This window comes from Protopterus annectens, chromosome 1.part0 (genome assembly GCF_019279795.1).
Source record: "Protopterus annectens isolate FY-2018-M chromosome 1.part0, PAN1.0, whole genome shotgun sequence".
Lineage (NCBI taxonomy): Eukaryota > Metazoa > Chordata > Ceratodontiformes > Protopteridae > Protopterus > Protopterus annectens.
This window is the reverse complement of record NC_056725.1, coordinates 835,155,288-835,180,012: the sequence shown is the minus strand read 5'-3', so window position 1 is coordinate 835,180,012 and position 24,725 is coordinate 835,155,288. Positions and strand designations below refer to the sequence as shown.

The following is a 24,725-nucleotide window of genomic DNA, read 5'->3' as shown; positions in this document are numbered from 1 at the left end:
ACCACAAGTTATTCAGAAAGCTACCGTATTGAGAGCCAAGTTGATCCTCATTGCCCCTTACTGGCCTCGACAAATTTGGTTTCCGTCCCTGCATCGTCATCTCCTGGCGCAGCCTTGGCATCTGGACCCAGTTCCAGACCTTCTGACCCACCAGTCGGGTAAACCGCACCGGGCCATTCGTTCTCTCAACCTCACTGCTTGGTTGCTCCACTTCCTTCCTTAGCCAGGCTTCCTATGATCTCTAACCCTGTTAGGGATATCATAGTAGCTTCTCTTAAGTCCTCCACCAGAAATATTTATGCTAGTAAGTGGAAACGCTTTTCTTTCTGGGCAAAGTCTAAACACTTAGATCCCTTTACTGCTCCAGTGCATTCAGTTCTGGATTTCTTAGCAGAGATTTTTCAATCAGGGTCTTCTGCTTCTACAGTTAAAGTCCAATTGGCAGCAATCTCTAATTTTCATGTTGGTTTAGCAGATCAAAACATAATGTCCCACAAACTTTGCAAAGCCTTTCTCAGAGGTATATTTCTCCTGAAGCCACCAAGCAGAGATCCCCCTCCGCAGTGGGATTTGAACTTAATGCTGGCATCCTTGATTCTACCCCCCTTCGAACCGGCTGCTACATGCTCCTTAAAGTTTCTTTCCTGGAAAACAATTTTCTTGGTGGCTGTTACTTCAGCTAGAAGGGTTTCTGAACTTCAGGCCCTTTGTGTCCGTTCCCCTTACTTGGTTTTTCACAAAGATAGGGTATCTTTAAGACCTAATCCATCTTTTTTGCCCAAAGTTGCTTCCCAGACGAATCCCAACCAATCAATTGATTTGCCAGTTTTTTTCCCTAATTATTCAGACAAAGCTGAACAAAAACTTCATTGCTTAGATGTCCATCGTCAACTCAGATATTATTTGGACAGAACTAAACAATTCAGAAAATCTGATCAACTATTCCTTTCTTATGCAGAGAATAGAAGAGGTCTCCCAGTCTCTAAAGTGACCTTATCCAGATGGCTGTCTTCTATCATTTCTTATGTTTATCATCTTAGAGGCAAGCAACTGTCCTCAAAACCAAAAGCACATTCTACCAGGAGCCTATCCACATCCACAGCTTTTCAAGATAGGCTACCTATTGACACCATTTGTGCAGCAGCCACTTGGGCCACTCCTCACACCTTTGTCTCTCATTACAAATTGGACTTGGCCTCCAGGGACAGGGCTAGGTTTGGTTCCACAGTTCTCAAGAGTCTGTTCCATTGAGCCACCCAGGATAGAGGTGCTAGGGACGCGGTCCCATCCAGTAAGAATGAAGGCGAGTTTGACAACTTAACATTTAGAAGTTATGTACATACCATAACGTTCCATGTTAGTTGTCTTCTCTCGCCTTCTTTCTTGCGTCCCTCTCTCCTTCCCCTGGGCCTGGACTGATCTTGAGGTTGTTCCTTTCTTTTGTTGGGGGTGTTGTCACTCTTTCCAAGAGTTCACAGTAGGATGAGTCACTACTGTTAGTGGCCATTGGCCTAGTTTCTCCTACATTTAGTATCTTCTTCCTTGGGAAGAAGTATTTTTTGGCAGGGTTTTTCTTCTAGCTACCAAACGAGATCTGAGGTAGTCACGCCTTGCATCATGGGATATAGGGTTGCCTCGAGCTGGTAAAATGAGTTCTCGAGCTTAGCAAGTGCCGAGTCGGAGCCGAGGATCAGCTCCGAACCCATCCAGCAAGAAAGAAGGCGAGAGAAGACAACTAACATGGAACGTTATGGTACGTACATAACTTCTAATTTTGTGAGATTCATTGAGCATACACACAACATAAAGGAAGTTAAAGGACTACATGTCACTGTTTAAGTTTGAAAGTGCGAGCTCAAAGTATATTCTCACTCCTTTAAGAAGGTGGAGTTGTTGCATTTTAAATGCATTTTAAATGACTGTTGTATCTTAAGATATTCATCATTCTAACTAATTATCTTGTTTAATTGGGTAATTGAATATACCTGAATCCATCCGTTTAAGGGTGGTAACAATTTTAATGGTGTATCTGAAGAAGTCTGCATATTGTGAAGATGAAAAGCGCTTCATTTATTAAACCTTATTTCTTAAATTTTGGTGCAGCTCGTCTGGTTCACTTTTTGGTCTACTTCTGGTCTTGGTTTGTGATTTCTTCGTAATCTAAAATGAGTCATTAGGATATATTAACAATTTAAAGGACTTTTTCAGAGACAGAGAGCATTTTGCATTTGTCTTGAGAATATGCAACTTACCAGCACTCTGCCTGTGCTCTGTATGTAAGTAGGATCTTAGACTTTAGTGTCTTTCTTAGAAGTAGCTAGGAAATATGAAGATTAGACTAGTTGTTTTCTGTATTGATGTTAGAACTATTCTACTGTATTATTTTAAGCATTTTCTTATGATCTCTGAACTCTTAACTAGCACTGTATAGTAAGAATTATTGTCATTGCGTTCTTATTATTTATTATTAAATATTTTTAAACCTTTAAACTCTGGCTGTTTTGTGTAGAGATAATTTAAGCTCTAGAGTACATTGCATGTATATAGTGATACTGGCCAAGCCACTCCAATAAGCCTTAAAAAGTTGTGGTCACACTTACTAATTGGATAATAATATTGCACAGTAATAATTGGACACCTTTGATAAGGGCCATATTAGTAGCTGATATTAGTGGTTGGTGGCAAGTGGTACTACCGTATAGTCTGGGTAGAAGGGGCATAGCTGGAGAACCCGTGTCAGCCTTCCCCAGGAGTGTCTGTGTGTTTGTATATAACTCATATCTCAAAGTGTGTGTGTATCAGCCACTTGAGCAGGGACACGAAGCACTGGTTGGACAGAGAGGGTGCTGGAGGTTTTAGCTTGACCACTGGGCTGAGATCTGGACCCTATAACTGTGCCAGTGGGGAGTCTTCTTGGGGATCTGGAGAGAAAGGGAGAAACCAGCCCCCAGACTGACTGTGATCTCTGTGTTCTTAGGAGAAATTGTACTTTACTGTGAGTGTATTTGTTATCCTTCCCAATGTGGACTCCCCTCATTATTGTTAGTGGTGAGGATTGAGGCTCCTTGATTGCTGGGTCAGTACAAGGGCATCATATGTTAATTGTTTAGCAGTGGTGGGTTATCCACACCACATATTAATTGGTTGGCAGTTGGCTTGTAGTGGTGTGGCTAGTGAATTCTTGTAGCTTGTGTACAGTGATCACTGAAGGTGTTTTTGTACTCTAAATCAGCCACACAGTGAATATTCAGAGTTCAGCTCACAGTTGTTTTATTTCTTTTGTTGGCTTAGTTAGTCAGGGAAAGCAGGCAAACATGTCAACAGAGGAGTATGGCAAGCTGTCAGGGAGCCAGTTGGCTGAGACGTGCCAGGCTAAGGGACTGGTACATGGAAACCTGACTAAGGCAGACATGATTGCAGCTTTGGTCACAGCTGCATCAGCAAACAGCAACCAGGAGGACTATCAGACTGGCCATGGAGATGCACAACACTCAGGAAATGGACAATTCAACTTTTGTGCAGAGGACGTAAAAATCCATCTGGAGCTAAAGAGACTTGAGTTGGAGGCCAGGCATTCAGAAACAGAAACAGCAGAAAGACTGAGACGTCTACAGGCTGAGGAGAATGAGAAACTGCTATGCCTGGAAGCTGAGGAGAAGGAAAGGCAGAGGCAGCACAAAAAGAAGATGCTGACTCTTTGCCAGGGTCATGGAGGTAATGGGGAAGGGAGTAACCAGACCGCAGAAGCACAAAAGGTCAATAAATTTCTTCCGCAGTTTACAGAGGGGGATAGTTTTGATAGGTTCAGTCATATGTTTGAGAGGGTGTGTAAACAGTATGATGTTCACCAAAGGCTCTGGATACGGTTCCTGACCCCCTTACTCCATGGTAAAGCTGTAACTATTTTGTCCAAAATGTCTGACATTGACTGTTTTAATTATGCTGCTGTTAAGAACTGTTTGTTAGAACTTTTTAAGCTAACACCTGAAACGTATAGGAAATATTTCCGTGAGCATAGCAAGGCAGATGAAAGTGTGTGTGAATATGTTGCTGAACTGAGCACTTATTTTCATAGATGGGTGAGTGGATGTCAGATCACCATTTTCAAAGGGCTGGCAGACATTTTGGTGAGGGAACAAGCCCTTAGCACTTTGCCTGAGGACATGAGGATCTAGTTAGCTGATAGATAATGTGCTACTTCAGAGGAGTTGGGGAAGAAGTGAGACCTATTCCTAGCAAGCAGGGCATCCCTGCACAGGAAAGGGACCCCTAGTACTGCTCATGGGTCTAAAGGAACCCATGGTGGGCAGCGCAGACTGCCCCAACAGAATCTGCCAGTAGCGGGGGACGCCACTAGTTTAGGTGCACATCCAGGACCTAGGCTTAAATGTTCTGAATGCAACCAGTGGGGCCATGTGGCATACAGATGTCCACGGAGGCAAGGTGGGGAACAAAAGGTGAGAGAGCCAGTAAATGAGAGAGACAAAATGCCAATAGTAGGTTGTCTTGAGACAACAGGGATACCAACTTACCATCCTGCAGATGTCCTGATAGGGAAGGATTTTGATGAGTATCATGTGTTTATGCAGTTACGCGCAGTCAGGCTTCGAGACAAGCATGTGGGTCTGGTATCCTGGGGGAGACCCAGACAGACCACATACTTGCAGCCAGGACTGCTGAGGTGGTTACTTCAGGGAGGGAGCTACTCTGTAGCAGTGAGATTGAAGGTGAGCCACAGCTGCTTGTGGGTACTGATGTTCCCTTGGACAGAGTGCCTGCAAAGGTTGAGGTGAGTAGTAGTATCCAGGCTGACAGTGAGGCACTGCTGTCAGAGGATGCCAGACTTCCTGTGGAAGAGGAGCTGGGAAGGGTTACAAAGAGAAAGTTGAGACAGGCTTAGCTCTCAGACCCTACATTGCAAGGCCTGAGGCAGGTAGCTAGTGAGGGACCTGATTCTCAAGGGAAGGGGGAATCTGTATACTGGGACAAAGGGTTACTGTATAGAGAGTGGACCCCTTTGGAATGGCTAGATGGTAAGAGAATATAGCTGTTGGTAGTGCCTAGAGCCTACCGTCTGGCACTTCTAGCCATAGCCCATGATATTCCCTTTGCAGGTCATATGGGCATAAAACATACAAAGAGACATATTATGCAGAACTTTTATTGGCCAGGAATTTCCAGAGATGTAACAGGGTACTGCAGGACCTGTGAGAAGTGCCAAAAGGTAGGCAAGGCAGGAGACAAGGTGAGAGCTCCTTTGATGCCTTTGTCTGTGACTGAGGAGCCATTTCAGAGGATAACTATGGATATTGTGGGGTCTCTGAGTACCCCAAGTTCCACAGGGAAAAAGTATATCCTAGTGGTAGTAGATTATGCTACAAGATACCCTGAGGCAGTGGCTTTGTCCTCCATTGAGGCAGAAAAGGTGGCAGATGCTTTGTTAGAGATTTTCAGCAGGGTAGGTTTCCCAAAAGAAATATTGACTGACAGAGGTGCCAATTTCATGTCAGACCTGCTGGCTTGTCGGTGGAAGTACTGTCGGGTGAAGCACCTGAAAACCACCCCCTACCATCCCCAGACTAATGGTCTTGTTGAGAGGTTAAACTCTACAATTAAGTCCATGCTGCAGGCATTTGCAGGCCAGTTTAAGAGGGAGTGGGGCAAATATTTGCTCCGTCTGTTGTTTGCTTACAGAGAGGTTTCCCAGGAATCCACAGGTTTTTCACCCTTTGAGTTGCTGTAAGGGCATAGGGTGAGGGAACCTCTAAATTTAATTTGTGATGAGTGGGAAGGTGAGTGTTAATCTCTCAAGGATTCTGGCGTGGCATATGCCCTAAACCTCAGGACAAGGCTCAGGGAACTCATGGGCTTGACCCAAGAGTACCTGCCAGAAGCTCAACAACAGAAAAATGTATGATATGACAGGAATACTCAAGCTAGAGAGTATGCTGTAGGGCAGCAGGTAATGATTCTCATTCCTGTCAGACACAACAAGCTGCAAGCAGCTTGGGAGGGACCCTACAAGGTGGTTAGAAACATAAGTGATGTTAACTACATAGTTGAACTGCTAGGCAGGAGCACAAATTGTACCATGTTAACATGATGAAACCTTACCATGTAGGGAGGCCCTTGTGCTGAGTATTTGCAGTGGATTACAGGAGGAGTCTGAGGGAGATCTGGTGACTGATCTCCTCACTGAAGCTCGGACTGACACCTCAGTGGAAGGGGTAGCAATGTCCCAGCAGCTATCTCCTACCCAGGTTCGAGAAATCTGAGCAGTGTTACAGGAGTTTGGGGACATGTTTACTGGGAAACCAGGGTGCACCCACCTGGTACAGCACCAGGTGGATACAGGAACCCAAAGGCCTATTAGACAGGTCCCTTATAGGGTGCCTGAGAGAGTCAAACAGACTCTCAGGGAGGAGATGCAGGAGATGTTGGAACTAGGGGTAATTCAAGAGTCCAACAGTCTTTGGGCCTCCACGGTGGTGCTGGTGCCAAAGAAGGATGGCAGCACCAGGTTCTGTGTGGTCTACAGGAAATTAAATAGTCACACATAGTCAGATACTTACCCCATGCCTAGGACAGATGAGGTGCTAGAGCAGCTGGGCGGGGCTAAATATCTTACCACCATTGATCTTACCAAGGGTTACTGGAGGTGCCCTTGACTCCCAGTGCTAGAGAGAGGTCAGCCTTTGTGACTCCTTTTGGCTTGTATGAGTTCACAAAGATGCCCTTTGGGATGAAAAATACCCCAGCGACTTTCCAGAGACTGGTAGATCATATCCTAGCAGGAGCAGTACGGTTTGCCCTTGCTTACATAAATGATATTGCCATCTACAGCCATTCCTGGAAAGAGCACCTTCAACATGTCAGGGGGGTGCTCTGCAGACTACAGAGGAGAGGGTTGACCATTAAGCCCAGCAAATTTCAGGTGGGTATGGCAGAGATCTCCTACCTGGGACTTAAGAGTGTGGAGTGGTAAGATCAGGCCAGAACCTGCCAAAGTAGAAGCCATTCGGTCATAGCCTGCACCTGTTACCAAAAAGCAGGTGAGGGCATTCTTAGGGAGAGCAGGTTACTACAGAAAGTTTGTCCCCAGTTATAGCACCATAGCTGTTCCCCTCACAGACCTGACAAGGAAGAACATGCCAGATAAGGTAGTGTGGACTATAGCATGTGAGCAGGCATTTCAGAAGCTTAAGGAAGCTTTGGGAGGACCCCCCTGTGTTAGCCCAGATTACAACAAAGAATTTGTTGTGCAGGTGGATGCTTTAAACCATGGGATGGGGGATGTACTTAGACAGATTTCTTCAGAGGGAGAAGAGCACCCAGTGGTTTGCCTTAGTCATAGGCTCCAACCCAGGGAGGAATGCTATGCAGCTGTAGAAAAGGAATGTCTAGTCATAGTGTGGGCACTGCAGAAACTGCAGCCTTATCTGTATGGAAGCAAATTCACCATAGTGACAGATCACAATCCCTTAACATGGTTAAACAGAGCCAGCCAGCAAAATGCCAAGTTGCTAAGATGAAGCCTAGGGTTGCAAGTATATGATATGTCAGTGCAGCACCGCTATGGCAGTAGCAATGTCAACGCAGATGGGCTCTCAAGACAGGAAATGGGGTAAGGTATAGGGTCACTTGAAAAACTAGCTTGAGTTCTCCAGGGGGGAAGATATGTGAAGGCTGCCAGCCTAGCTAGATAGAATTTTGTAGATAATTCTGTCATTTGTAAATATTAATATAAGCCACAGGCTTGTTCTCTTAAATAAGAAAATTGTATTGGATGTGGAACTTCGAAAATGTAACCACATTGCACTGTGCTGGAGGAAAGCTGATAAATCAAAGATTGTATAATTGTTTGATCTCAAAACTCAGAGCCAAGATGTCTGAATGAAGGAATTCTTCCTATTGTTTTGAGACCAGAGTTAATTGCTAGAATTTACATGTATAATGTCGTTCATTGCCGTGTTTCCTGACCAGGTGCCAGCTTACTAAGAAATGTAAATGTAGAGTTTCTGTCAGCCTGGGAATCAGAGAATTAAGAATGATGTAATCCTTCATAGACTATCCTGATATAAATGCAAATGGCATTCAAACCTGTAAAACCATATGGAACGTCCTTTCCTCAAACAAAAAATGCTGTCTAACTCCTACAAACTTATTCTATCAATCTAAATGCAAAAATAAGTTATTTATTCTAGTTACTGGAAGGAAATTGATCCTTCAATCACAAACAAACAAATATCTCATGCGATCCAGCTTACCTCCAAACTTATTCCCCTTTCAAAAACTTAAATGTACACAGATCATGATACTTCATAATGCCTATCTTACTCCAATCATTATAAATTAAATATATCTAACCACCTCTCCATTCTGTTCCTGTTGTGATAATCACAAGGCTGATCTACTCCACATCTTCTGGAACTGCAAGTGCACCTACAAGCTATGGTGCTCTCTTAAGATTCCAACTAGAAAAAAAAGGCTATGAAAAGTCCACCTTATCTTGGAAACTAGCTCTCCTACATATCATCCCCGCAGGCCTGACTAAACTACAAACACGAATATTAATAACACTAGTTTTACTTAAATACTACATTACATCACATTGGAAGGATAGAGCATTACTCACATGAGGGAGTTTCAAATAGTTAGCTACCAAACACCTACTAGCTTACAAATATTTAACCTACGCTGCGAAATCCCACACTCACTTTACAGAATTTTAGAAATCCCTTTTTGAACATATTCTAGGGTGAAGTTGACATATATTGTATAATCAATTATGGAATTTTGGCATATGTGTAAATAGTTCTTACTGTTTTGCATTTATGTTTTAATATTTAGCAATGTATTCTCTAGTCATATTACAACCTGTCTATTAATATTGTTACGTTTTACTATATCTGTTTTCACAAAAAAAAAAAAGGAAATAAAAAGATGTTGTACAAGAATGATGTAATCTAAATGAGTCAGCACGATGTATTATCAATTTAAAGGACTTTCTCAGAGACAGAGAGAGAGCGTTATGCATTTGTCTTGAGAACATCCAACTCACCAGCACTCTGTCTGTGCTCTGTATGTAAGTAGAATCTTAGATTTAGTGTCTCTCTTAGAAATAGCTAGGGAATAGGAAGCTTAGACTAGTTGTTTTCTGTATTGCTGTCAGAACTATTCTTCTGTATTATTTTAAGTGTTTCCTGTGATCTCTGAACTCTTGACTAGCACTGTGTAGTAAGAATCATTGTCTTGTGTTCTTATTATTTATTATTAAATATTTTTAATCATTTCAACTGTGGCTGTTTTGTGTAGAGATAATTTGAGCTCTAGAGTACATTGCATGTATATAGTGATACTGGCCAAGCCACTCCAGTAAGCCTTAAAAAGTTCTGGTTACACTTACTAATTGGAGAATAATATTGCACAGTAATAATTAGACACCCTTTGATAAGGGCCTTATTAGTTGCTGATATTAGTGGTTGGTGGCAAATGGTACTACCGTACAGTCTTGGTAGAAGGAGCAAAACTGGAGAACCTGTGCCAGCCTTCCCCAGGAGTGTCTGTGTATTTGTATATAACTCATATCTAAAAGTGTGTGTGTGTGTCAGCTACTTGGGCAGGGCACAAAGCATGGGTTGGACAGAGAGGGTGCTGGATGTTTTAGCTTGACCACTAGGCTGAGATCTGGACCTTATAGCTGTGCTAGTGGGGGAGTCTTATTGGGAATCTGGAGATAAAGGGAGAAACCAGCCTCCAGACTGACTGTGATCTCTGTGTGCTCTTAGGGGAAATTGTACTTTGCTGTGTGTGTATTTGTTATCCTTCCCAATGTGGACATCCCTCACTGGTGTTAGTGGTAAAGATTGAGGCTCCTTGATTATTGGGCCAGTGCACAGGCGTCACAGTGGTAGAAAACCTAAACAAGAGACATCAGTCCAAGACATCCCACCTGAACCAAAAGGATACACAGTTTATTTAATGATTTGTTGGGTTCATAAGAAAACAAAGGACCTGACACTTGTATTGGATCTCAGTAGGCATTATAAAAGTAAAATTCTGGATGTTCATGGTACAGTACATTCTTGATGTGCTTTTTGGATATCTAGTACATCTATTTGCAAACAGAAATTGCCAGGGAGTCCAGGAAGCTTCTACGCTTCCAGGTAGGAGACAATCACTTCCAATTTGGGGCATTGCCATTTGGTCTCACAACAGCCTCTAGAGCATGTACCAAATGTATGGTCATTGTAGCAGTTCACTAGAAACTGATAGGAACCAGGATATTCCCTCATCTAGATGACTGACTTTTAATACCTGCCGCTTGAGAGGTTGTGATAGAAGACAAACAGTCTTTTCTCCAACTGTTTCAATCTTTGATGATCACGGTGGACACCACAAAGAACCAGGCAAATCTGTAGCAATCACTAATACTCACAGGGTGCTACTTGGACACAATGTTTTGCAGTCCCACTACCTCTCATGTCATGATCTCAGCTCTTCAGCTCCATGTTGTTCATACACATCCATCAATGTCACGACCATCCTCTCTCTCAAACTGCTAGGTTTGATGGCAGGTATAATATTTATGATCTCATTTTCCAGGTTTTTTGTGACAGTTCTGCAGTAGACTTCACTGGCTCCAGTGTACAGGCCTTATGCCTACCCTTGTAAAAACAGCTTATGTCTGCAAAAAATCATTTGACTTGATAGCTACATTACTCCCAACCTATGTTGGGGAAGATCATTTATTCCCCATTGACCCCCTAATAACAATTACCATGGATGCATCTGCCCTTGTGTGAGGGGTACTGTTTATGGCAAACAGTTTAAGGAATGTGGTCACAGTTAGACACCAAGTTTTATATAAACACCCTAGAAATTAAATCAGTTCTCCTGATATTACAGGTCTTTCAAGACTCTGTCCTCAGGTGTTTTATAGCCATCCACACTGACAACATATTTCTGTGGGGAGTATTTGGAATTGATACATTAATGGGAGTATGGACAACTGACCTTGTATCCACCCATCAGCAAAGCTCCAGCAGGCCTACAGGTGTATACAGTAGTCCTCCTGGTTGACAGCTTCTGTAGTGGACATCTTGAAAACCACCACAAAAGCTACGTGGGAGAAACCTAACATAGTGGTCCCAGTTACCAAAAAATGTGTATCACATCCTCTGATCCCATAGGGAATGGGCATTTTAGTTTCTTGATATTAGCAAACTAGATTGGTTGATGTCATTATCTTGTAAAAGCACTTTAAATGACAGCTACACCCTAAACAAAAATTTTCATTTTTAGAGAGTATATTTTCTACAAATGATTTCTACAAGGTCTGATACTAATAAAACATAGCTAAGCTGTTTTCCCATTTGCATACAATCTTATAGTGTTTCCTTTAAGAGTTTGTCTCCCTGGCTTCTTAGTCATACTGATCATCAAGTTTAAGGTTGCAAAGCAAGGATAAGCCCACGTAACAAGTTGTTTGCATCCCTGCCTGTTCTGCTTTCCTTCCCATTGGGATCATAAGCCTACATAAATCTCTGGAGATTCACAGCTTTTCTTCTTTTGCAGCATTAATCACAGTTTAAAGAGTATATAAGGCTGTAATGCCAGAAATCTGAGCACTTTTAGTTGGCAGACTTATTGGAGAGTTACTTCAGTTTACTAATCCTCAGCCTTCTCAAAAATGAGTAGTTTAAGTGCAATGTATAGCTAAAGAAGACAGGATTTAATGAAGCAGTTTTAAAAAGTTATCAAAGGACACAAAAGAGAGAAAGTGCCACTGGAAAAAATTCTGATATTATCCAGAGATTTAGAAAGTAAATCTGTATTCTGAGTACTGTCATTCTATTGACAGAAAAGTCTAAAAAAGAGATGTTAAAAGTAATCTTTTGGGGTCGCAGGGTGTGTTGCTTGAAAGAAAGATTACCAGAAAAACAAAACATGCACTCTGGCTTTCCCCTTCAGGTCAGATTGGAATTGAGAAAATTAAAACTTAATTAATAACTATATATTAACTGTTTATACTGTCATAATGGCATTTGCAGAACATCAGGAGGCAATAAAATATGCTTTTCAGTTACTGAACATAGTTGCCCCTTAAGTAATGTCACAAACTGAATCATGATGTTGATATAAATTATTTTATGTAACGAGGCAAAATAAAAGAAGATATGCCAGAGCAAATAGACATGTATGCAAATGAAAAAAGACTGCACAGAGTAGTTTGTAAGTTAAAATGTGTAAGAAAAAAATGAGACTAAAGTATGTCTAAAACAGAGTATATATCAAATGTTTCCATTTCAAAAAGTATACATTTCTTACAAATTCACCAGCTTTAGCTCACTGACTGCCTTGCATATTACAAAACAAACTAAAATAATGCCAACAGTAACACAAAATTTATCTACGGGGTTAGTGTTGCCAGCTTTGCTAAAGCAGCCTCCCATTGCTGCACTCTAATGTTCACTTGGTATTGTCTTCTTGTGGGCTGTACCTAAGCAACTAAACATTATATAGTAGAGGGCCCCTCCCTCAGTAGCACACTGCAAGGCTTCCTAGCATTAGTCGTCCCATTTGCTGTAGTGACAGATGCTAATATATGTTTTAAGACGAGAAAAGATAAAGCACACATACTCGGTCAAAACACTTTTGTAAGTAATTCAGAATTTGGAAAACATGGATACATTTAAAAAAGTCATAAAATCCTTCTACCAGAAGACAGTAGTTGGATATGGTTCTATTTCACTGCTGACTGTTGGAGGGGAGCGCCTGTTTTCCTTGTTTGCCTTTAAGTGCCCATGCAGTAGCCAGAATCTGACCTACGGGCTTGTCTTTCTCTTTGTTCCTGCATTGGTGTTACTGATTTTGAGCATCCTTGTTAATTCATGGACATGGAGATGTTTAACTGGGTGTTTTTACAATCCAAAAAGGCTGTGCCCTAATGGTAACATATTTTATTGCCTTTGTATTTTTGGAAAAATCACAGCAGGTGCTTTGGTAGCCCCAACAACATGGCTTGCTGTGACCTTGATCATTGGGACCTCTTACGAGTGTACTTTGAGTGGTTGGGAAAATGAGTACTACCGGACGTACCTCTGTCAGAATAAGCCCCTGTGGTGCAAAGAAGATGTCTACAAAGTCCCCTGTGGGAGATCAAGAATGAATGTCTCTGATAATAGGGATGTGCTACAAATACTTCGAGTACAGTCTCAGGTAAGAACTCTGAAATGTGCTTATATATGAAATAGTTATAACAGATCTGAAATATAGTTTGAAATTACCCAATAAAAAGATTTTTATATTTTACTTTGTTTTATTTATTTTTGTTAACTGAGTTAATCCTGCTGAGACAAAAGTTCATTGAGTTCATCAATTCAGGGAAGACTCAGGAAGAAAATACCAATAGTACAATCTTAGGGATAATTTGTCAAGATAGTCAGTTCATCCTAAGCTCTGTTTTTTTTTTTTTTTTTTTTTTTTTTTTGGAATGTGGAAAGAAGTTGAACCACCCAGAAAAAGAAAAACTGATGAGGACACTGCAAGAATAACTCTTGCAATAGTATTCCTTTGGAAGCAGTTTAAACCAAATCCTGTGTAACACATGCAGTGGATTAGCACTTTTACTATATAAAATGCTGTATAGAGCAATGATATGCAAGAATACATTAAACTAAAGCTTAACCATATTCAATAATACAAACTAATTAATGATTTGTTTAAAATATGCAAATATAACTGTAGATCCTAAAATATATCTGAACCTTTGTGCTTTAAGATCTGGCTGTGTCATTCCTGGACAGTGTACATCAACATTTTATTTTGAAACTAAAGAGGTGGTTCCCTACAACAACACAGTACATCACTCATATAATGTAAAGTGCCTGAATACGACAATCAGTCAGCACTACTCAAACAAGTGCACAGCACGGGTTAAAAAAAAAGAAAACAAACAAAAAAACAATGGTGTTAATAAAATGTCTCTACCTTTTACAAAGGTGTGTGTATGTATATGTTTCAGTATGTGTGCTTAACAAATCATGTCAGTTTGTAGATTAAACTTTACTACCTTAGTTTTAGGCATGCATCTGTACCAGAAATTCAGGAATTAGACTTTGGAAATGCTCTTTCCTGGTGATTATACCCATGTAGGAAACAGCAAGTTGATTAGACAGCATGGTGTTGGCTAGCTGATCATGTTCTCTCCCCTGATGCAGACTTCTCCAGTTTCCTGGGTGTCTTCCCCACTCCCACTCAATAGCCTAAACAATGCAAAACCTTGTTCCCAAGAAACCTTACCATAGTCGATCCCTCATTCCCATGAAGTAGGCTATCTTGACAGAGACTGCATTTATAATTATCTTTGCTGTGACCTTCAGGAAGGTGGTACACTAGACAATCTCACTGTCCATACTGCATACAGAGAGTCAAGAGTCATGGGCAGGTTTGGGAGGTGTGTTTATATACCTACCACTTTGTTGTTGAGGGGCCCTTAAGTACATCATGTACATGGTGCATTTTTAGTGAGATTTGGTTGATGAAATGCTTCATATGCCAGAAGATTTGTTCCTAGACTGTCCCTTAAAAAGTAAAGTTAGTCTTCCCCAGCCACAGCATCTTCTAACATAAGCATCCTCATTTTGTATGCACTGTAAAGCATGGCAGAGACAACTGCCAATGCCATGGGATCTGGCACTGCCATTTGCCAGCACTCATCTGACTTGTAGTCCTTGATGAGAACACTAAAGTGACCTTTAAGAGCTTCCTCAGTTCTTCACCTATTGTGTAAGGAGGTCAATGAGAATGTTGAGAAATGGAGAAACAGTACAAAACCTTCACTGTTGTGGATGTTAAGTTCCACTCTCCACACTGTTCCTTTTCCATATAGCAGAGAAGCCAACAGTGAATGCCATTTAAGTAAACATACAACAAAAGCCTCAGAAAGAGGCCACTAGAGTAAACAAAACACAACAAGACAAACTGTCAGTAAGGTCATAGGTCAAGAGGCTAGGGTCAAACCATTGGTGGACAGCAGCAGTTCTGATGTCTTTTTTTCCATTATTATTATTATTATTATTATTATTATTTGACGTGTTAACCGTGTTAGTCCAACTGGGCAGCAGCCCTTTTTCAACGGAGGCCCGAGGAGAAAAGCTGCAGTTTTAAAAGTAAAAAAAGTTACATACATGTATGAAATTCGACAAAAATAACAGAGTAAAAGGGTTACATTAAGTACAATGACCAAGTTAAACAGGATACAAAAATTACAAGCATATAATGCACAGTGAACACATAAGTGATAACACAGATTATATATACAAGAAATTTCCAGAAACAACTCAGTGTACAATATTTATTTTATTTATTTATTTTACATTTGTTAACGAGGAAAGTCCACTGGACACGTCATTTTTCAGTGGAAGCCTGAGGAGAAAAGCTCCACAAATAAACAACATCAAGAATGGGTGCAATATATAATACACTAAAATAGTAATGACATATACAATAAACAAAAAAATATGTTGACATTAACAGAGTAAGAAAACATAATTGATATATACAGACAAAACATAATTAAGTAGATGCATACAGAAGTATACAAGTGTGTAATTGATTAATCTAGTAATGTAGTAGTCCTAGGATGTAGCCCTGTGTACAGCAAGGATAGATCTGTTCATGTTAACCATTGTGTACAAAGAGTAGTGGAACTAAAATTTGAAGCTAGCTTGGAGCAGTACAGAAGTAGAGCCAATTAGAATTAAAGTGAGTTCTTATTGTCTTTTTAAACTATGTTAATGGTGAGATAGAAGATATGTGTGTGGGTAAGGAGTTCCAAATTTTGGATATAAAATTAGAGAAGAATGATTCACCTGCTGTGTTGAGGGGTTTATTTACTACAAGAAGGACTTTATTTGAGCGCAGAGTCCTGTTACTCGAGTAAGGTTGCAGTAGGGTTTGGAGTGAAGATGTTTTCTTGGGGTTATACAGAATTTTATGTGCTAGTGTAAGTTAATTTTACTGCAAGAGTTGAGGAAATTCTAGCCAGTCAAGCTGCTTCAAAGCTATGCAGTGGTGTGTTCTATATGGGGAGTCAGTGGCAAACCTGGCGATGTTGTTATAGCAGGATTCTAGTTTTGCCAAATCAGTCTTTCTGAGATTGGTGAGGATAGGGGAGGCGTATAGTAGGGTGGAAAGGAGGTGGGTACGTGATATGGTGACTTTTGATTGTTTGGTAAGGTACTGTCTATTCCTATAGAGGGTTCCAAGTTTCTTATGTACTTTCTGTATGGGCAATGTGAGTATCGAATCTCAAATTATTGTCAATCTTAACACCGAGACGTTTTGTGTGAGCTTTGGGGTAAATAACAGTTTTGTTACTGGATGTGATATTAAATGTGGGGTCTAAGGAGGTGAATCTGGTTGGTTTGAAAAGCGGCAGTTGTGTTTTATTAGGATTTAAAATAAGTTGGATGTTAGATAGGAATTTTTCGACTGATAGAAAGGATAGCTGAGTAAGTGATTGGAGTTCTTGTAAGGAAGAAGCTGAACAGATTAGCATAGAATCATCTGCATATTGTTTAACAGATGCGTTAGGAATGGAAGAGTGGAGGTTGTCAGTATATAGAGAGAAAGGTAATGGGCCTAAAATGGAGTCTTGTGGCACACCAAGAGTGACTGGGAGCAGTGGAAAGAGTTTGTTCTGCCAAAGTACTGCTTGTTGGTGGCCATCTAGGTAGCTTTGGAACCAGGCTAAGGAGGAGTCACTGAGGCCAATGTTAGAGAGGGTTTGATGAGTATACTGTGTCTGACCATGTCAAAGGCTTTTGACAGGTTGAGGAAGGTGGCAGATACAAATCTGCCATTATTTCTCTGGTTGTTAACTGTGTTGGTGAAGGATAAAAGAGCTGTGGTGGTGCTGTGATAGGGGTGAACGCCATGTTGAGTAGTAGATGGGAGTATGAAAAGGTACAGCACTGAAAGCTGTATGTAATACTGCCTATTAATAGGATTTTAAAAGCAGTTAACAAAAAAGGAGGGAGAAGTTTGGAGATAGCAGCAATAGTATCAAAGGAGGGGAGGGTAGTGTAAGTTGGGTGTGTGCATAAGCATGGCCATTATTTTAGGGGTATTTTAAAGAAATTAATGTTAAGGATAGATCTTACACATAGTGCACAGTGGCAGTTTATTCCAACCATTTGCCACAGAGTGGTTGTAGAGGAGTTTGCCAATATTTTTATTGGGCACAGAAACTTCCAGTAGGTGGTGTTGAGAGCTTCGGAGTGAATGGTTGGAAGTATAAGAAGGAATGAGGGTAGAGAGACAAGGACAGGAAGAGTGTTTTTATAGGATGGAATGAGCCAGGTGAAGCTGAGGTAGGAGGAGTTGCTGGTGGAGTTCCAGACACTGTAGGCTTTTCAAGGATAGACAGTGGTGAGAGAGATAAGGTTGATTAGCAGGAAATCTTGCAATTTTATTATAAGTGAGTTCCAGTTTAGACATAAGTTTGGATTGGAGGTTAGTGAGAATAGGGGCAGCATAGAGTAGAGTGGGGAGTAGGAAAGCTGGTGCAAGAGAAAGAGTTTAGAATAATTTGTAAGGAATTTTGTTTGTGCCTGTAGAGCAATCCCAATTTTGATGTGTCTTTTTGATACACTGTTGAATGTGGAGATCAAACTTTAGTTGATCATCTGCAATAACTCCTAGAAGTTTTGTGTGAGGTTCAACAGATATGTTGTGTTGTTAAGGGAGGAGACAGTAACATAGTTTTGTGATGGTGGAGAGATTTGGGGAAGAATAGGAGAAGGGGACAGGATGAGTAGTGGTCATTAGTAAAGATATTAAACAGGAGGTGTCCAAGGATGGAGCCTTAAACAGGAGGAGTCCAAGGATGGAGCCTTGGGGAACCCCTGTTTGTACTGGTAAGAAGGGAGATGAGATAAATTGCCATTTAACAGACTGATATATATTGGAGTAGGAGTTAGAGAACCAAGAAAGTGCAGAGTTGGAGAGTTTAAGGGTAGTTAGTTAGGTTAGAAGTAATTTGTGGGAAACAGTGTCACAGGCCTTAGAGAGGTCAATAAATAGACAGGAGACTAGTTTATTATTGTCACAAAAATTTGCAGTAGAATTTTTAAATGATATCAGTGCAGTAGATTTATTGTGGTTAGGGTGAAAGCCATGTTGGGTAGGAGGAGATTTTCTAGTAGAAAATTATCAAGGAGCTGTTTATGAATGCACTTTTGAGAATTTTTGATAGAGGTGAAAGAATGGCGATTGGTCTGAAATTAGAGGGGTCTGCCAAATTACCACCTTTATGTAAGGGTATGACATAGAATTTCTTCCAGATTTCAGGGACAATGTTTTCCTGGATTGATCTGTTGAGTAATATGGAGATGAGATAAGCAATAGAATTGGCAACAAGTTTAAGGAATAGAGGAGGTAGGTTATCGGCAGACAGCGAGCATGTTTTAAGTTTGCTGAGAAGTGATCTAATATAAGCTGTAGGGGCAGGCTTAAGAGAGAAGGAGGTTGTGTGGGTAGTTGGAGGGTTAGTGGTGTAGGTAATGTTGCCATTTTTGGTTAGATTGAGGATAGAGTCTATGAAGGAGTTAAGAAAGGTGGCAGTATCTATGGCAGAGCTGTTAGGGCAGGGGTTTGGTGAAGAGGGGCTGCCAGGATGTAGGAGTTTATTAACAGAATGCCAGAATATTTTGGGTTGGAGAGGAGGTTATTTAGTGGTTCTTGGTAAAAAAATTTTTTGTTGAGGTTGACATTTTTTTGGTTTGATTATGGTGTTCTCTATAGCTTTGAAGATCAGAAAGTAATTTGTTTTTTTCCATTTTTTCCGACACTTTCGCAGCTTCGAGTGGCTTATGTTAGTCAGGGAGCAAAATGGTATTTGATTCTTATTTTCCTAATGGGAGCCAGGGAGTTTAGTGTGTTTAGGAAGATGCTGTTAAATTTTAGGACAGCTTCTTCCAAGGGGAGGTCATGGAGGAAGTTTATTGAGGAGAGCAAGTAGTTTGAAATTAGCGAGTTTGTGACAGTCTTTGCAATACTTTGATTTGTACAGATGGGGAGAGTGTCTTTGTATGAAGGTGGGAAGGTGGTCACTTAGAGTGTCTGGCAGTGTGGTGGGGTAGTGATAGAGGTTGCGATTGGAGGTGAGGATCCAGTCAAGTCTAGAGGCAGAATTGGTGTGTTTATTTGGATGCGAAGGGGTAGTGATTAGCTGGGAGAAACCACAGATGGTAATGCTAGTGTTAGGGGAATCGATGTCTGTTGTATTCCAGTCTATGTTAACGTCACCCAAGATAACAGTTTCATAAGAAATAGTCTGAGAAATCCAGGAGAAAAAGAGTTCAAGAGTAGAGACATTACCTGTGGGAAAGTAAATTGTCGCAATTGCTAACTTCCTGTTGTTGTTCAGTTTATAGTTGACAATGGGAGCTTCTGCTGAGTGGAAGTTAGAAGGAGAGATTGATAGAGGATGGAGAGAGAGTTGATTAGAATACAGAATGGATACACCCCCCCCTATCTTAAATCTGTCTTGGTGTAAGATATTACAACCGGGGAAGAAGCATTTCAGTGTCAGATATGTGTGGTGTTAGCCAAATTTCAGAGAGGGTGTGGATGTCAGGTGCATATAGGGAGATCCAGGAATGAAGTAAGGAGGTTTTATTCCTAATACTTTGAATGTTCATAGATAGTATAGATAGGTTTTTGGTAGATGCAGAGGAGCGAGTCTCTGTAGAGGTACTGGGGGTGGAGTTGAGGGGGAGTGAAGGCTGGGTAGAGCGAGAGGTGTTGCAGACAGTTCCTGGGTTGGGATGTATGTCACCTGAGTAGCATGTTTATCATAGGAAATTTAAGTGGAGTACAGCTGTTGTAAAGAAAGTGATATTTTGTTTTTATCTTAATAGGGAGTGTGGGGAGTGGGAATAGCTTTATTTTGAATAGGGCAGTGTTACAATGATTGAAGAGAGATGGGGCTATGGGAAAAGTACAAGTGGTAGACCAATTAATTTGGGAGTAGGTTAGAATAGGTGCTGGGTCTATGTTTGAGAGTGTGCAACAGTTAAGATGTAGCAATAGGAAGTAAAAGGAGAATGGGAGTGATACAAATAATAATTAGCATGTTGTAAGGTAAGTTATAGCTTGGGAGAGACATAGTTTACAAGGTTTGGAAAACTAGTATATGATAAAATAAATGGTAGTATCAAGTGGAAAGGAGAAAGGGAAAAGGTAAAGTGTGTGAAAAATGAGAAAAGGTCTCTTTTAGTGAGGAGTGTTAAGTAAAGAGGAAATGAGTATTGATAGGAGGGTGTGGGAGGAAGTAGGGAGGGGAAAGGGGGTGTGTTTAGAGAGGCTAGGGTATACGTTTAGTTTGTCTGGGTTTGGTTCAGTTCCTAGATGCATGCAGTCAGGTAGTAGCCATCTAAAGAAAGTATGGGAGGGAGGTTTGGGGGAGGAGGATCAGTGAGGGCAACCTGGAGAGCATGCTCACCACTAGACAACTTTGCTACAACTAGTATTATTGATGTTAAAAAGATTGGCAAGTAATTAATTATTTAAAACATCGGCAAATGGAGTGAAGAAAACCCCAACAGAGCTTTCATTCAGTAGCAGTCCAAGGCCACTGTTCACAGTGGGGGGGAGGGGGGGGGGAGACTTAGTTTTCCACGTGAAGGTTAGCTGTATGGAAACAAACATTAAACACCAATTGGTATAAAGGACAATAAAGGGTTTAGATAAAAGGTCACAGCTTTATAGAGTCAGACATACAGATGCTACAGCAGTAGGGTGTAGTTAGGTGAGAGAGGTGGAATAAGAGTACGGCAGATGCAAAGGAAAGAAATGGAAAATAGAGACAAGGAGATAAAAAGAGATGGGCAGTAAAGTGACAAAAGTGGTGTGTTGGAGCAGACAGAAAGTGGTGAGTGACAGCAGGAAGACAGACGGAAGGGGAGACATGCAATGAGATAGCCATAGGAGGTAGAGAGGAAGCTAAACAAAATCTAGGCAATAATGTTTTAAAAATATTTGGCATTTAAAATAGCAAAAGGTACATTCCTCATAAATTGCAACGGTTATTGCTGTGAAAAAAAAGTATCACAGACAACAGCACATTTGCATTGCTTTCAGTTGATTTGGCATAAACTGCTCAAATAACTAGCAAAATTAACAGAAACAGTCAGAAAAAAAGCTCAAGCTTTCGCAGATCAAGATACCAGGTATTGTATTTCAATTAAAACTTGAGTAGTGGATCTTTGCTTAGTGCTCACAATAAAGAGCAACAAGCATTGCAGAGACAAACAGTAGAGGTTTAATGTTGAGGAATTAATTATACTAGACACTAACTAGGAAATTCCTGAACAGTGCAACTAAAGACATTACAAGAGCAAAAGTACACCCTTAATCATTGAACAAAATGTAGACAGAATAAACACTTACTAGGCAAGCATGCCACTTTTGGGACCGATACAGTTGCCGGGGTACAGGTAGGAAGCTTGAAAAATGGCACCTGAAGTGTTGCAGGTAATAATATAACCTGATGCTGATGCAGAGAAAAAAAGAGGAGGAAAGGAAATAACACTATATTGTGAAGGGAAGTGTGTGCTGTGATGGCATGAAGGGGATGGGGGAAAAGTACAGGAACAAGTACAGGGGACTCTTTCTAATCCATGTACTGTAAGTGAGAAGAAAAAATAATATCAGTTGTGTTTAGAGATAATGGCAAAAGAGTGTAGCAGAACCTGTAGAGAGCTTTGTACAATCTAGGTCACTCTGGAGGTAATTGGGGGCTGTGTGTCCCTCTTTCCTCTTATGTGGAAGATGGTCTCTGAGGAAAAATGAGTTACAGCAGTAATATGAAGGAGGGAATACAGTTCCGTTTCTAGCCCAACCTAAATTCATTCATTCAAAAATCAAATCTTTTTTTGTAGCTGTGAAACAGTCAGTTCTTCTTTCCTTATTAAGAGGAGAGTGGATATGCTGTTTGGACCTTCAAGATACATACCCCCTCCAATTTCCAATGAATACAGGAGGCACTTGTGCTTCCACACTGGAGTCATTTATTATCAATGTCTGCCTCTGCCATTTACTTTGAAATCTACATCAGAGATGTTCATCAAATGCACATCCGTGGTAGAAACTCAGCTGTGACTGCAGCGAGCAAAGATATTGGCTTTATCCCATATAATTTTGCTGTAGAAACCCCCATCAGATGGAGTTTGCATATGCCATTGCATGCCACCTCCTCCATTTAACAGTGAAGCTCCACACAGTAGCCTATACATACCTAAGCTCATCTTGATAGATACCTGCCAGTACAAGGAACTTTGACGTGGTTCAACGTAACCCCACTTCATGTGATGCCCCATTAGAAACCAACACCAAATGGAGCTTGTATGTACCATTAAATGCCAAAACCAAATCTACCTCGCAGTATCTTGCACATGCCTAAGCTGAGCTTGGCAAATATTCGATACAAGGAATAGTAACAAACATCAAACAAGAAGAAAAAACATACTAACTTAACCATACAATACCATCTGGGGTGTTGTTACCTAACGTCTGCTTCAAAGGCATGTATATTTTCAGGGTTCCTGTGCAACAAGTAATCATAATGATGCCAACACTGTTCCCTGTCCTGGTAATGCCCATCAATTAGGAAGGAAAATTCCTAAGCCAGATCATAGCAGCTGTCCACTTTTTTGAAGTCACTATAGTAGGGGTTCCATGAACTAGCTACGAAGAACATAAAGCATAATCTTGCTGTCCTTTATACAACATGTAGGAATACTTTGTGGGTACCAGCAGAGGCTGCCATTCTTCCAGCTATCCTCAGAAAATGTTGTCAGTTTCCAAAGAAAAAGAAGCTACTTTGCGAATCACACTTATATGATTTCTGACTCATGGAAAGTGCAGCACTGAGCTGCAAATTTGTTTGATTTGCATACTTGACCACTGCATGAACCCACAGCCTCACACTCTCCGAGTTTGTCCTAGACCGTAGGCTGTGCCATATCTTGCAGGTATATGGCACCATAATATAGCAGATCTGATATTGGATTGTCAGATACGATTGGATCTGACTTCAATGCCTTCTACCAGAGATTTGGATCTGAGACTGTGACTCCTCTATCCACAATTTCCTCCTTCTGTCTGATTTACCTCAGATCTCATTTGTCACCTGTTCATCCAGACATGTTTCCAAGAGTTTTTCTTGCAATCACAATAAGTGAAAGCAGCTTTTTCAACCTCTTGTCTCCTTCCTTTAGCTTTTTGTATTTAGGATAGTGTAGTTTGTATTTTAGGGATAGGTTAATATTTACATAGTATTTTAAGTCCTAAGTCTGTTTCTGTGTGACAGTGCAAGTTTTTGCCTTTTACCAGATTAGAGTTTAGTATGTGGTCACAAAATCCCTCCTCAAGACCCCCACTCCCTTTGTGTTTATCGCTTGGGTGCCTTTCACCTTCAGGCAAACTGCGATATCTGTGTTGCCTTCAAATCCAGAGCCATCCAAGGCAGGAGTGAAAAGCTAATAATTAAGGGCTTGCTTCTTCCACAAACAGGGTCATCTTCTATGTCATCTAAAGTAAGACAGTCATCTGCTTCTCCCAATACTGAGAAGAGAAAGGAGAAAAAGAAAGACAGAACAAAAGAAAAGCACAGAGAGAAGTTGGTAGAAAAAAGGACTGATGAGAAGAGATTAGAAGAAAAGAGAGCAGAGAAATCCTGAAAAGGGTCTCCAATCTGAGCAGTCTTGTCAGGTTTGATGCCCAGTACTTCGAGCCAGTCAGATCCATGTGCCCCCTGGGTCCGAACTCCCTCCCCTATAGCTACTTTTTTCCTAGGTCTGGTGAACCATATGTTACATTTGCCAGTCCTGCTGCATAAGTTGCCTTCAACACCTCTGTCTGTAGCTTCATTGTCAAGGTCTGAATGGTCCACCAGAAGTCCCACCGAAATGTACGTCAGCTGGATGATGAGGAAGTTTTTGAGGACACAGCTCCAGATGGGGGGGGGGGTCCTCTGGCACTGTCTCCCAGAGGAGGGCCAGAAACAGGCCCATCAATCCTGTCACACTTCTCTCTGATACTCAGATCTAGTCTCCATGGTTCCGAACCCTTCCAGCACACCTCTGTTGGATCCAACAGCTCTAGTGACTTCAGCTTCAGTATCATCCCTTACTCACTTTACTCCAATGCTGTCGGGTTAGGATGAGTCCTGGAGCTGATGCATCAGGGTTGGCTTGCCAATGGTGGAGTCATCACCAATGTTTTCAGAGCCATTCCTCACCCTCAGTGCTTCAGCACTTGACAGCTCATCTCTGTTGGAGCTGGGAAACTCCCCTAGTCAGCTGACAGAGGAAGTATTTCCTTGGCTTCAATGGCAGAGTTGGCTTTCAAGGCTGCGGAAAGGGCTGGTCCAAGAAGCCAAGTACATGAACCAAGTTCAGATTCATCCTGACCTCAATGGATCCTGTGCTTCATTCCTTTCATTTGAGTCAACAGGGACAGTTTGAACCCAAAGGCTTCCAGACAGCTCTACATTTCAGCTCCCTGTCTGATTCCTATGTGTCACCATCAGAGACCCAGAGACATGTTCCATGAAAACAGATGTGCAGACAAAATCAGATGGACTCCTCGCCTGAGTCAGTCACTGAGGACACGGATTTGAATGAAGGAGAAGGATCCCCCAGGTCCCCCCTAGA

General features: G+C 41.2%; 2 protein-coding genes across 3 annotated transcripts in view; both read left to right on the top strand.

Moving 5' to 3' along the window:
* Positions 1-24,725, top strand: part of LOC122794945 (calcium homeostasis modulator protein 5-like) — a 597,094-nt gene that overhangs the window by 227,266 nt on the left and 345,103 nt on the right. The window lies entirely within an intron of this gene.
* Positions 12,685-16,680, top strand: LOC122801109 (calcium homeostasis modulator protein 5-like). Its single transcript, XM_044070638.1, has 2 exons — positions 12,685-13,221; positions 16,639-16,680. Exons 1-2 carry the CDS (start codon positions 12,685-12,687, stop codon positions 16,678-16,680), a joined length of 579 nt encoding a protein of 192 aa, XP_043926573.1.

What these genes read in the sequence shown, in the direction of transcription:
- LOC122801109 (XM_044070638.1), top strand. Translation starts at nt 12,685, where the DNA reads ATGGATACATTTAAAAAAGTCATAAAATCCTTCTACCAGAAGACAGTA. An exon ending in TACTTCGAGTACAGTCTCAG is followed by an intron (nt 13,222 to 16,638) that starts GTAAGAACTCTG and finishes ATAGAGAGAAAG; the next exon opens with GTAATGGGCCTAAAATGGAG.